Below are 14828 nucleotides of genomic sequence, written 5' to 3'. Positions count from 1 at the left end.
AAATAGATAACTATTCCACTTTTATTTTTATTAGTTGTATACTTATTTTACCATGGACTTGCCATGATTTCACTCCGAATAAGTATAAACAACGGAAAATAATGTGACAGATGATGTCATCAATCGAAGGAAAAAACCTACTACTGTAATATTTTTATTTTTATACTTATATATTATTTCCCGTTGTTTATACTTATATAGTGAATTATCTATATATCAAATGACCTAAGTCCTGAGTGCATGTGTGTATGTCGTACATGTAAGACACAGAGTTAAACAGATCTGTACTGTTCTTCACAGATTCTATAGAGTGTGTTTTATTGTTATGTATGACCCCATGAAACTTGACAACCGATTTGAATTCGGCCATTTATATTTCATTTTTAGCACTTAGTAAATAACCGCTGAGCCACATTTTTACACAAAAATACTAATACATGTATCTTCATCAACTTGCATTATATATAAGGCACATTTTACTTCCAAAGAAAATGCCAATACTTGTTTCATGGCCAATGGCCTATTTTTTTCCCCTAGTGACTTCATGTAAAACTTCACATTTTATTTAATTTGTTTTTAATTAATCCATTTCACACTTGTTATTTCTCTTACTTACTTCAGAGATATGGATCTAAAATATAATAAAATTAAATGACAAGAAAAGTCAAAATAAAACTGTTCTTTTGGTTTGTGCTTCACAAAAAACATTAGCAGGAATAATAAAATTTCTTTATTTTACAATAATTGTACACTTTCAGAGAGTTATCACAGTTTATTCTTGTATACGTACATCCCTCTCATTTCACACACTTCATTCATACAAGTAAAACTCAATCACAGGCATGATTCAGTATAAAACCAACAGAACTGTAAATAAATTAGAACTCATAACTTCTTTGAGACCTGTTTCATAATATCTTTAGAATTTTTTTTTTCAATGAAAAAGATGTCTTCAATTTGTTGTTTCTTTTTTTTTCTTTTCTCCCATAAAAAGTCCACTCCATATAGTTTTTAGAATGTGAACAAAATGGATAAAACATTTAGTGGACGGATTGGAAATGGACACAATGTCAGATCTAGGATGGGGCAGATACAAGTCCAGCAGGCCCCTGTCCCAGAGCCTGACCCCCAACTGTGCTCTCCAGGGGTTTGAAACCCAGTTCTTCTGTGGGGATTCCAAACTGTGTTACTTTGGCCTCGTATGTCCTCAGCAGATCATTATGTGCCTTTAAAAATAGATGTACATATATTGATACAGTCACAAAATACTAAAATAATTTTACAAATTACGCTTCAAAATTTCCTTTTTAAAAAAAAAAAAAAAATTAAGTGTTTCAATTAAATAAGCTCATTGTTATCTTACTTTGCAGACTCTAGCCAGTTCATATTGAAGATCCTTGATAGCACTATTCTTGGAATCAAGAACATCCTAGAAAAAAGAAGATCCACAATATAAATAGCAGTGATACTTTTTTTTATTTCAATCATATTTTAATAGTATTCATTTCAGGTCGTTAATTAAACAAAAATTCTATTTACTTCCTGGATGAAATAAATGCGTTTTTTTTTCTTTCCATAGATAGATAAAAAAACTCCCTTCCCCAAATAGTCTGCTAAATCTAGATTCCTTATGCCTTTCAAACATAAAGGATACATGTACTTAATGCATGCAGGAAGTTTTTTCCTAACATGCATATACTGACAGAATAAAACATTTGGCACATTACACCATTGCTTGTTTACACACCTCGAGTTTTCTTGTGACAACAGTGAGCGCTGTAGGATCGAGATTAGAGGCAGATAGGACTTCGTTGAGTTGGGCCTCTTTTTTCTCCAGGGTGTCAGCCAGTGCCCCCAATTTCTTCTCCAGGAGAAGGTTCTTAAAGTTACTCTTCTGCTGGACCTCATGGATGGCTTTCACAAACTTCCTGTACAGGTCATCTCGCTCATCCTGAGTCTGTAAAATAATCAAAGAATTCAAGTACAAAATAATACTGTACACTGGGTGATGTATCCATGTCATTTTTGACAAGTCACCTAGGAAATGATTCCACTCCTTTTCTTATTTGTGAAGACACAGTTGTGTTAAAAGAAAGATAACTCTGTCTTTGATGAATTTACCCTGTTTTGAATTTGCCAACTGAAGAAAAGGGGGGGGGGGGGGGGGGGGAAGGAAATTTTCCTGTATACAGCATATCAAATTATTGCTTCACAATTATATACATGTAGCAGCATATAAAAACTTGATGCTATAATATGGTGACTTTTATAAAGAGTTTATGGAAGGACTGCAAGAGAACAAACTTTATACAAGCAGAAGCCTTTCTTTTTTTTTCAGTGTACTGAACAGAAATCAAAATTCATATACACGTAGATAAAATAATTTATAATAAATTTGCATCCTACCTTTTCAAACCTCTGTTCCAGGACCTCATGCTCCCATTTGAGAGCCCTCTGTTCCTCTTCTGTGACCTTTAGCCTTGCTTTTGTCATCTACAAAGGTCATAGAATAATCATAAAATAAGTGACAGCACTTTCTAACAAGAAGGTCAAATGTAAATTTTGTCACATTTATATTCTATGAAAACACTGTTAGGTACTCAAATGTTTTGTGATTTTGATAAGAATTAGATTTAATAATTCACAATATATTCCATCATACTGGTCATGTCTTGCTTTATGTTAAATGAAATACTTACTCTGAGAGTTTCTTTGTCTTTCTCATAGTTTGCAAGTTTTTTCCTCAGCAAGTCAACTTGTTCTTTGGCCTCTCGGAGTGGCTCCAACAAACGCTTGTTCTCAGCCATCACCTCAGCACGATCTTTCTCCATGTGCTCATACTTCTTCTTGGATTCTTCAACTTGTTCCTGTTGAAAAGAAAACTTTTGTCAGCCTATGTTGGGAGAGTATTTAAAGCAAGGTAACAATATTAACTGTTAAAGGATAAATTGTGACAAGTATAACCAGTAACATGTATTTCAGGAATCTGTTGCACATATCCTACACTTTTTACTTTTGGCATTTTTGATTCCTAACTTTATTGAAATATTGAAGATGAAAGATGATTGATAATTTTACCTTCAGTGTGTTGATGAGAGACAGATTATTAAGAGTGATGTCATTGTAATAATTTTTGATGTCTGTAAAGGCCTTCTCATGTGTCTTCATTAACTCGTTGATCTGGCCATTCTTTCTCTCCTCAATTTCATGAATCTCTGTTTTACGACGTAAATCAAGTTCATCTCTCAATGTCCTCATTTTCTTTTCATATTTGGCCTCAATTTCTCTTGCTTGTCTCTCAAAATCGCTTCGTAATTGGGTGATCTGTTCATCGTGTTTCTAAAATACAAAACAAAACAGTTGTTAGTAATATTCTTTGTAAATCTTCTTTGTGAATATCATAATAATAAAATACCTTAAGATTGAAATTTTAAAAAAGGAATATCTCATCTGAAGTTATACTGTAAGGCTCGTCATTACACATTACTGGTGAAATCACAACTCATATATAAGGAAAATGTTCACTATAAACCTTTTTAAGATTCTTGATGATGTCCTCATGGGACAGCTCCTCCTCTTTCAGAGTGACTTTGAGGGCTCTCTTGTCTTTCCTCAGCTTCTTCTCCTCATCCCTGTGGTCCTCCTGAGCCAGTTTTAGAGCACACACATTGTCTGCCTTCAAGTCCGATATGTTGTTTTGGTGTTCAAACAGCAAATGCTTCACTTTTTGTTTGTAAACCTGAAAAAATTAAAATTGGATAATAAATTATTAATACCTTTAAAATCCAAGTTAACTTTGAAAGTTAATTGTGTATTTTAGCATATGATTTTAATAACATTGTATCTGTTTTAATATTACCTTAATTTCTACTTGATGCCTTTCCTCAGCATCTTCCATTTCCCTATCTTTGTTCCTGATTTCTGCCTTTCTTTCTTCTAGCTGTCTCTTTGTGATTTCCCAGAATGTGTTCACTTTGTCTCTCTCTAACTGGAAGTAGTTTCTCTCTTCCCTTTCACGATCCAGTTCTTCTCTTAAGCGTACAACATGTTCTTCCAGCTACGCAAAGAAGAATATAAATTTCATCCACCTATGTTATAATAACATCCAAAATACTAATTACCATCCATGACATTAATTCATACTAAAGATGGAAGTTCAACAATGAGCAAAGTTTCCCGAAAATTTTTAATCTGACACTGATAAAAAAAACCCCCAAAAATCTCACAGGCAATAGCAATAGGAAATACAAATGAGGAAGGGGATTTTTAATTTCTGTTCAATCCACGAGTGGAAAATTGCATGGATTTCTTGGATTGTCAATATATGTCCTTCATGAATTTTAAGTACCCTGTATTTCAAATAAACAATGGACAAATAATATATTTGATAGATGATATTGGTAGAGTACAGAGCTCCAGATAATTTTTCACCCCAAAGTGTATTTACTTCCTAATTTTCAAATCAATGCAGATTTTGATTATCGGCAAAATGATTTAAAAGTATTTTGTTAATATATGATGTGTTGACATCTATTTTGATTTTCAGCTTGTTATCGAAATATAAGTGTTTTAGAAGAGGAAAGGGAAAAAAAACTACATAGGACAGTTCCTGCATTCATTTAAATAAATTTTGAAAATACCAATTAGACTTTTTGCCAGAACAGAGAAATGTTCTTTTTTGACAAGGAAGATCATACAGTAGGTAAAGTTACCATAGGCACATAAAACTTTTCCTTCATTTAAGATGATATCGTAACAAGAGTAAACTGAGAGTAAACCGAAAGAAAAAAAATCTTCATTAAATATGGCAAGTTGAGAGAAATCAGATGAACCCATCATAAAAAATGTTATGTACAAACTGTGTGTAACCGTCCTACTAAACAGAGAACTCTAGAGAATCTAAGAGAACTCTTGATCGGTAAATTCAAATACATGTTATGGGTAATGCCTCTCTACAGCAATTTATTTATTTAATTGGTCTTGAAATTAAACAGAGCTCGTTTTTTCGATATGGTTTTAATATGGTCTTTAGTGTTTTTTTTTTCTTACACATCATGTCCTCTTTGATAACATTGCAGTATAAACTTTTTGCTCCAGCTAAGACTTTTTTCCTCCAACTATCGTTTGTTTTCTAGGTAACATTGTTTTCTTTACTTATGTATTACAATATCATCTTACATAGATGACACAAGCATTTGTGCTTAAAAATACATGTAACTATGCTTAGTACATAGTCTTTCTATTTAAAGAAATCAATTTTAATCTATTATAATATCTTTGATTCTTTCTCCATAAATGGAAATTGTCCTCGCCATTACTTTAATATTCCTGGTTAATAAAACGCTTTTAAATCAGTCTTACGTTTTGAGAAAAATCAAACACTGAGTTAACCTCAATTCAAACCGTTAGCTAAGTCGTACTTTTATTATACAACCCATCGTACGCAGTACTTTCGTGGTGTAATGCTTATCTATGATTGCTAATGCATAACTGTATGCCCATTTTGAATTTTCGATGCGTATTTTGTAAAATTCAATGCGTATTTCTGCAAATATGCACCTAATCTGGAGCTCTGGAGTATTTGTTAAGTGTGCAAAACTTCACCTGTTCTTTGGTCATCTCCTCTGTGGGGATGCCATCAATGACAGTGGGAGTTTTTGCCTTCCCAGACTTTTTCCCCTTTTTTCCCTTCTTCCCACTTTTCTTCTTTGGAGGCTGGAAAAGAAATTTACATTAAAGAAACAGCAATTTGGAATAAATCAAAGCGTTATTTTACAAGTACTTGTAGCATATATTGGGCGACAATTCATTTGTTTTAGTGAGTTGGTGATTGGAAATTTGTTCAGTAAATCAATACCTAGGTAGTACAAAAAATACATAGTTTCTAAAGCTTTTGTTTATTAGAATACAAGGAAGGTTACCAAATAAAGAAACTTAGCTGAAAAGCTACAAATGATGAAAAATGCAGTTAAAAACCGTTCATAGGTGTAATGTTCTTTCACTTAAATGATAATTGTCTTAACGCCCTGGTTTATGAAAGAATTTCATCTGTGTGTTGGCATTTGAAGCAAAATAAACATGGCCATGCAGGAAAATTTAATCTACTTGTATAATACTATTGCCAATTCAGAAAGTTCTGAATTTAAAATAGCTGACAAATTTGATGCAAGTGAAAAATGCTTAGAAAATGTGTTGTATTGTTCTTAAATATGATTTTTTTTGTGGAAGGTATTTACAAACACAAAAAGGTTGGTTATATTTGATTTCTTCAAAATTGTGAAGGAGCCAATCCATTTCCTTTTGCTACATCAGAGTTCTTGAAAAATTTCACTAACAAGCAGGACAAAAAGTCTGTTTTGGAGAAAAAAATTTCAGGACCCATACATTTCCTGCAGGACCCACAAAAATAGGCCTTGCAATACATAGTATCGCCATTACCTTGTGGTTATCTTACTGTCGCTCTTTTGCGATAGTCAGGAAAGCTTTAAATCTCACTTCATTTTATTTAAAATTTAAAAGAGTTATCTAACTTACTACCCCTTTTTTGCGATAATTCAAGAAAGCTCTAAAACTCCCATCATTTTTGGGGCATAATATATTATTCATGCTAGTGACAACTGAATGATTTCAACAATGAGTATGCCGAAAGCTCAATGTATTCACTACAGAGAGAAAGTAATCTTATTTGGAATCTTTAGACTTCCAGAGGTAATGTTTTTCAGATAGAGATGGTTGAATTTATTATTAGAAGAGTCGGTTTAGCAGAAAATATCTACAAAAATGTAATTCAAGACAACTAGCATATTCTAAATTTTATCAGTGAGATGCACCAAACATTTAGCAAGATATTTCACCAGGACCTCTTTCTTATATGTCCTTTAAAAATCTACAGTGATTGATCTCGTAGCATATTCAACAGCACATTACCCCCAGATAATTGACATTTCCTACCTCCACCACAAAAGAGTTCTGTTAAGTTAAGTAACCACCATATCAGGTATTGATGAACAACTTGAACAAATTGTTTAATGACAATTTAACTTTTTGTTTTATTATCATTATTCCCTTTGCCAATACTTTCTAAAGGAATGCTCGATCTCTTCCTTCCGAGTTCTGATCAGCACGTATCTTACCCACAATTAATGACGCTTTTATCACTTTTCCTTTTATCAGGTATGAACCATTTATGAGGCCAAATTTTTATTTTATGATGTGTGTGTTATTATAAACTAAAACAGAATACATCACGGCAGAATCATGATTCTTGGAATATATTGAAGACATCGATAATTCTTTATCAGTCTCTAGGACTGGCAACCATAACATTTTTGGCGGTCCTTACAAAAAAATCTCCAATAGGACCAAAGGTCTGACATTTTTCAAGAACTCTGCTACATTGCAACTATATTGGACATGTTTCAACTGTGATGAGGACTTGTCAAAAGACACAGATCACTCTAACTATGGAGTTCCTAACACTCTAAAATAAACTAATCCAAACTGATAGTAGGGCAATATTACAAAACTGTAGTGCAAAATTTAGAGTGAAATGTGATGGTGACATGTTTTTTTCATCAATTACTTAAGATGCATTGAACAGGTGGTCAAAGGGTCAAAAGGAAAAAAAAAAATGAATACAAAACTATTGTTTCAGCAAATATACAGTGTACAATGTATTGTATAGATCTAGTAAAAACTGAACTTCTTTGCACTTGATTTTATAAAATGTAACTTCAGAAATTGAATGAGTGGACATAATTTATTCATTTACAAATGATACAGCAAAAAATGACATACAAATGATACAAATTAACAAAACAATTCATGTAATATCCTTACCATGTTTGCTGAGACTGCACTAAACAACAAATATGGCTTCTTATGTTGTCCAGGCAACAGTGCCCGGATGACAATAAGGATCGCTTAAATCATAAACCCCAAAAAATCTTATGCAAGTAAAGAAATGCAAAACATCAGAAGGCAAATTATTTTATATCCAAAACTGAGGGAAAACAAATAATAACAAACAAAAAACATACATTTTCATTGAAAATGATAATATTCTCAATGATATAAGTAAAATCTAAATCTAAAACCATATCAATCATTGTATCCGGATTAATTTCAAATGAATTTTGATGCATTTAGAACGTTAATTTAATTTAATAGAATATTTTGTAATTTAATGAAAAGAAATAATGAGATTATAAATTATATTTTTGTAAAATTTTTATATTATCTACAGGATCGAGATTTTGAACATAACAGTAAATTCCGGGATTGTTAGATTTCGTTTCTGCGTTTAGATTGTGTTGTTAAAGTGAAAGTCAAAGGTTGGTGATCAGTTGCCTAAAAATAGGTCTGTAGATTGTTTAATTGTTTTTATCTATACTGTATATTAATTCAATAATTAAATAATGATGAAGACTTTGATATAGTGGTAAATTTCAGTTCGAGAATAAAACCCCATTTGATTTCAGATTTTTTTTTACCATATCTAACCACCATCACAGTTAAGGATGTTTTTAAGTTGCATTGGACTATATATAAACATGATAACACAGGTTTGGTCATGAAACTAATTATCACTGTGAAGGACACTATTTCAGGCTGGTTTTAAGTTGATTTTTTTTTTAGCAACTGTTGTTCACCTGGCATTAACTAATTTAGAAAGGTTTTTAGCTCACCTGAGCCGAAGGCTCAAGTGAGCTTTTCTGATCATATTTTGTCTGTAGTCCGTCTGTAAACTTTTCACATTTTCGACTTCTTCTCAAGAACTACTGGGCCAATTTCAACCAAACTTGCCACAAAGTATCCTTGGGTGAAGGGGATTCAAGTTTGTTCAAATGAAGGGCCACGCCCTCTTTCAAGGGGAGATAATAAAGAATTAGTGAAAAATTAATAGCATCTCTTAAAAATCTTCTTCTCAAGAATCACAAAGCCAGGGAAGATGAAACTCAGGTGGAAGCATCTTCATGTAGTGTAGATTCAAGTTTGTTCAAATCATGACCCCCGGGGGTAGGGCGGGGCCACAGTGGAGGATCAAAGTTTTACATAGAAATACATAGGAAAAATCTTTAAAAATCTTCTCAATAACAGCAAAGCCCTAATTGATCATATTTATATGAAAGCATCCTCAGGTAGTGTAGATTCAAGTTTGTTCAAATCCTGACCCCCCAGGGGTACGGCAGGGCCACAATGGAGGATCAGAGTTTTACATAGAAATATATAGGAAAAATCTTTAAAAATCTTCTTCTCAGGAACAGCAAAGCCCTGATTGATCATATTTATGTGGAAGTATCCTCAGGTAGTGCAATCTAATTAAAATTAGATGTTCGGAATCTGCTATTGCTTCTCAAACATCTAACAACATCTGTTAGATGTTTGAGAAGCGATAGCGGATTCGGAACATCTAATTTTAATTAGATTGCAGGTAGTGTAGATTCAAGTTTGTTCAAATCATGAACCCCTAGGGTAGGGTGGGGCCACAATGGAGGATCAAAGTCTGAAATAGAAATATATAGGAAGATATCTTCTCGGAAGCATCCTCAGGTAGTATAGATTCAAGTTTGTTAAAATGATGACCCCAGGGGATAGGGATGGGCCATAATGGGGGATCAAAAATTTTACATAGGAACATATAGGAAAATATCTTCTCAAGAACTGAAAATCATGTTTAGTCATTTTGATATGGAAGCATCCTCAGGTACATCTTTGCTAGCCAAGGGTTTCTGATATGCTACTCTCCTCATAAGCCCTTGGCATACGGTGTTAAAAAAAGTTGGGATTTTTTTCTCAAGTTGTGATTGGAGTTGATCAACATCGTTCGACCAATCAGAAATTGTTTTTTGTAAATGACGATATTTGCGTTCGGGATATATCTTGCCTCTTTAATATCGGGAATGAAAAACGCAAGTAAACAACGATCTGTAAGATAACATGCCATTCTATGAATAGCTATCTGGTGTCATCCAATATCTTAAGCTACGTGCAAAATTAAGAATCTATACTGAAGATGTAGATTTGCATTTTAACATGTTTAAATAACAAATTAACATAACTCAATACCTTCTTGTTAATTATTCTTTAAAAACATTATGTTTTAAATACGCTTTTTATTTCTGTCGATGACGCAATCTGTGCGAACCTGGTAAGAATCGTGATCAAGTGACGAAAACAATCCCGTCTTTTGTCAGCACCTAATGCCAAGGGTTTATGAAGAGAGTAGCGTATCAGAAACCTTTTACTAGCGAAGCATCCTCAGGTAGTGTAGATTCAAGTTTGTTCAAATGATGACCCCTGGGATAGGGAGGAGCCACAATGGGGGATCAAATTTTTACAAAGGAATATATGGGAAATTTTTTTAAAAAATCTTCTCAAGTACAACAAAGCCATTTGTTATATTGACATGGAAGCATCATCAGCTAGTTTAAAATTCAAGCCCCCCCCCCCCCCCCCCCCCCCCCCCCCCCCCCCCCCCGTAATCTTTTCAATACTGAACTGATTTGTGCTTTTGCCTTGCCAATGTGCTCAGGTGAGCGATGTGGCCCATGGGCCTCTTGTTACAACATCTGATAGGAAATTTCTGATGCACACATTCCTCTCAAGAAAGAATTGTGATAGTTGCTTTTTATCGACTAAATCAGAAATAATATATTTCAAAGTTTGGGTTATAAAAATACTGACAGTTTACTTTTTGATTTATTCTCTTGGTATTTTGACCAATATGCAATTTCTGTGCATTATAGAAAACTTCAAATATCAAGACAGCGCTTAATTATTGTGTTATTAAAAAAGCTGCACTTATATGCTACAGCTAAAGGATGGGTGTCTGTCCTATATGCTTTGATGGACTCAAATCCCCAGTTTGCTGTGTGCCTTGTGGACATGTGTTCTGTAATGTGTGTATCCACAGATGGAGGACCACAACTCCCCGTTCCATGGGAAATATTCTCTTAAATTATCATGAAAACAGAAGCTGTCCACAGTGCCGCTCCGAAATCCATGCCTTGCAAAGAGTCCGATTTGATGATCAGGATGTTCAAGGTACAATGTTAATACTTGAATTAATTACTCTTCCTTATAATTAAGATTCTATATTATCTGTATCAGGAATATAGTGAAAAGTTTCGATGGGATTTGTAAAAAGTTCCTTATAACAGAAATTTTATTATAATTAAGTTCTTTATAACCAAGTATAACCAATATACCATTGTTTTTGAACATTTGATGTCTGATTCCAGAGAGTGAAGAAGCAGAGGAAAATCCTTGGGAAGCCACAGATGATTACACAACAATTCTAAAATCTGCTTATAGTATCTGGTCAAGAAGTGAACTTCGCAAAGCTTGTGTTACTGCACAGAGTATGTAAACAACAAATATCTCAAATTTAGTCATTATATGCACATAATTTTATTAATTATTTCAATCAAAAAAAAAAATTACATAATACATGTATCTGGTATAACAATGTATAACGAGGTAGAATAGTCATAAGGTGCAAGAGGTTAAAGTTATCTGGTTTAGATGTGAGTAGAATTAAGAGACCATGCATTCTGGGCATAGAACAGGTTGACTTGATGTATTACTAGGTATTGTCAGATATATAAGAAAAAAGGTCTAATATAAAGCAGTATTATCTCTAAATAAATGTCTCATTGCAGGTAAAATATTTTCCATATCATGGGTCCAGAGAAGTTGGGATATTGGAAAAACATGTGTTACTAATTTAGGAAATATTGTGTCAGAGTTCAGGCATGTTGAAGGTAATACAGAGATAGCTTCTTTTAATCCTTTCCTTTTTAGAAAACTAGTATATATTATAATTTGATTATGGTAATGGATAACTGATGTACGTGTACATAAAAAAATGTCTTAATGTTCATAAAATTATGATTTTATTCCATAAATATTAATTTAATCTCTCCTTTAAGGTGGGCCAGAAGTACAGATAGAGTGGTTAAAGAATCGGGCCAAACAAGGTTATATTACACTTCAGAACAAAATAGTTAGCCATCCTAAAGTTGGTAAGTTTTACCATTTGGCTTTAGTACCATATACATGTATATTAGGATTCTTTTCAATGAATTTCTTTCATGCAGAGGAAACTTAGATATAATGAAGCAGAAAGAAATTATTATGCCAGTATACACTGGTTACTTTTATTTATTTTTGATTTTCGAAGAAATACTTTTGGTTATGTCAGAATCTCTAAATATCCAAGGAAAACTACCAGGTTTTAGAAATTCTTATTGAACAAGGATGCTTATTGAATATTGAGTGTATTGCTGTTATGTGTACTACCAGTAGTTTGTACAATTATTTGTCTTTTCTTTTTAGAAAGTTTAAGAACACAGTGGAGCAATTTTAGTGAAGAAAAAAAGAGAGCAGTAATGCTTCTAATTGCCGTGATCTGTGTATTGACCCTGGCAGATGCCCAGAGCCCCGAGGGCTTCCTACAGTCTGTTATACTCCCTGTCTTTGAGGCTGCCTTCGCTGTAATGTTTGAGATCATGTCCATGCTGTCATATTGTCTGACTAGACCTCTGGTCTGCTCTTTCCACTGTTTGATGTCTATAATTTTAATGATTCTAGACATCGTGGTTGCCATCTTACGGACCCCAATTGCTATTTTTGAAATCTTGTTGTGGCTACCCTATACAATGATAATGGGAGTGACATTATTTCTTTCAAATACAGTTGGTACTTTGATGAGAACTGTTTTCCCATTGGCCCTTGTGCTGTATGTATTTTTCCCAGGGGTTCAACAAAGAGTTAGGGAAATATTTGCTGATTTACAACAAAATTAAGATCGAGTGGTTTGCAGTTTTTATATAATTTTGTTTTCAGTGCCAAATAACTGTTGATCCAAACCTTTATTTGTTGAAACTTATGTAGTGATAAAGATGTGTGCAAGCACTGTGAATATACTTTATTTTTATTATGAATGCAGTAAAGATGTATCATTATGTATTTATTTTACACCTCTGACAATAAGGTATGAAAAAAAAACAGATTTTATGAAGATTTTAAGAGCTTCACGGTGCCATAAATCACACAGATATTGAATAAGATAGAAACCGAGAAACACAAAATACTGCAGCATCAAAATTTATATGCACACCTGTGTGATATTTGGCACATGAAGTGCTATAAAGATTTAACTGACATTTACATTCTTATGCTTTACATTTTTATAAAGTGAATATTTTAAATGTTAATATCAGATCATTTGATTATTGAATTGTTCCTAATTTAGATTTTATTCCCCATACAGCAAAAGAAAGTGATTTTTCTTGGTGAAATTTGCCATTTACTAGTATTTGCTTAACACTTTAATTTTATTTTAGTTGTAACAGAATTTAGAGTACATTTATCATGTGTTTATTTGTGATCATCATTTCCTTTTAATTAAACTGTTATTATTTTTTAAATGGAGATCTTCACAACAATTGTATGTCAAGGATGTTCTGAACAAAACTTGAATTTTTTATGTTTGTTTCATTCTTGTTATTATGTATGTTCAAGTCCACGAGGAAGTATTACTGTGTGTAATAATTATTTATACCAGTACTGCATATCGTATTTTGAACCCAGCAGGGTAGAAACTGCTACAACCACTTTCAGTATTACAATTTTCGTGTTTGAAGACAATGCTTGAAGAAATTTGATGTAAAATTATTTTTCCATCAGTCATATTCATGATGCTTCAAATATAATTTGAAACATTTCTGATAGATTCCTCTTGATTATTATGTTAAATTTTAATTCAGCTTAGTTGAATTGTTTATTGTCGTATTGTTTAAAGGACTTGTAAAGGTCCCCTTGATTCATTTAAGCATTAAATTGCAAATTTCGGATGTTTATGGTGTCATAATGCTGACGGCTGTGCTGACAAATTGACTGACACATGTTAAGAAAATTTGTCTGCACAGCCTTCTGTGTTATGGCAAGGTGAACGTCCAAGATTTACAATTCAGTGTAACGTCCAAGATTTACAATTCAGTGTAACGTCCGAGATTTACAATTCAGTGTAACGTCCGAGATTTACAATTCAGTGTAACATCCAAGATTTACAATTCAGTGTAACGTCCGAGATTTACAATTCAGTGTAACATCCAAGATTTACAATTCAGTGTAACATCCAAGATTTACAATTCAGTGTAACATCCAAGATTTACAATTCAGTGCTTATTTTTACATGTATTGATATCATGATGGCGTGATAAAATATCGCTTCTTTGAATATGCTATGCCTAACATGTATAGCTAAATTGAGGGAACAGCCATTACAGTTCAACCATCCTCGCAAGCCAAGAGTCCTGAGTCAACACGTTGCCGTTGGACCCCTGGCATATTTCATTCAATATTTGTGGGCTGACTGTAACGACGTCTTTCGAAAAAATTACAAATCTTGATTGTTTTTCTTATCTCTCAACCAATCACATTAATCCATTCTCTGATAAACAACTTGTAACACGTGCATTTGAGATGTCAACTGAATCTTACCTAACTATTAATGAAAGCTTTAATTTGATTGGTGCTTCTCAATGAGAGAAGCAAGCCCACGAATATTGAATGAAATATGCCAGGGGTCCAACGACAACGTGTTGACTCCGGACCTCTGGCTTGCAAGGGTGCAGTTCAACGTGAGCGTGAATTTTGATTTTCTTCATTTTATGACATTACACGTATGATTTTATAAAAATTAAAAACCATGACTTTTACCTTTCACCCCCCTCCCCCGTTCGTTTTATGAATGCCGAAGCTTTCAAACCATTCTATAAGAAAATACATGTATGTTTGGATTGTAAATATATCTTGTTGAA

General features: G+C 33.2%; 2 protein-coding genes across 3 annotated transcripts; one reads left to right on the top strand and one right to left on the bottom strand.

Moving 5' to 3' along the window:
• Positions 1-664: 664 nt before the first annotated feature.
• LOC133205938 (dynein regulatory complex subunit 4-like) lies at positions 665-7918 on the bottom strand. Its single transcript, XM_061341832.1, has 10 exons — positions 7840-7918; positions 5605-5715; positions 3860-4057; positions 3533-3739; positions 3079-3339; positions 2700-2867; positions 2407-2493; positions 1748-1957; positions 1364-1429; positions 665-1226 (listed from the first exon to the last, which is right to left on the bottom strand). Exons 1-10 carry the CDS (start codon positions 7840-7842, stop codon positions 1077-1079), a joined length of 1461 nt encoding a protein of 486 aa, XP_061197816.1. The 5' UTR covers positions 7843-7918; the 3' UTR covers positions 665-1076.
• Positions 7919-8312: 394 nt separating this feature from the next.
• LOC133204564 (uncharacterized) lies at positions 8313-13731 on the top strand. Of its 2 annotated transcripts, none has more exons than XM_061340313.1 (6): positions 8313-8333; positions 10817-11046; positions 11244-11363; positions 11664-11765; positions 11934-12026; positions 12340-13731. In XM_061340313.1, the coding sequence occupies exons 2-6, from the start codon at positions 10824-10826 to the stop codon at positions 12807-12809; spliced, it is 1008 nt and encodes a 335-aa protein (XP_061196297.1). In that variant the 5' UTR covers positions 8313-8333; positions 10817-10823; the 3' UTR covers positions 12810-13731. The 2 variants fall into 2 exon arrangements, with proteins under 2 accessions (XP_061196297.1, XP_061196296.1); XM_061340312.1 differs by having other exon boundaries at positions 8323-8359.
• Positions 13732-14828: the final 1097 nt, after the last annotated feature.

This window comes from Saccostrea echinata, unplaced genomic scaffold, assembly GCF_033153115.1.
Source record: "Saccostrea echinata isolate AGI-Se365-2 ecotype Australia unplaced genomic scaffold, CSIRO_AGI_Sech_v1 ptg000054l, whole genome shotgun sequence".
NCBI lineage: Eukaryota > Metazoa > Mollusca > Bivalvia > Ostreida > Ostreidae > Saccostrea > Saccostrea echinata.
The sequence above is the reverse complement of the archived record's forward strand: the minus strand, read 5'-3'. Positions and strand labels throughout refer to the sequence as shown.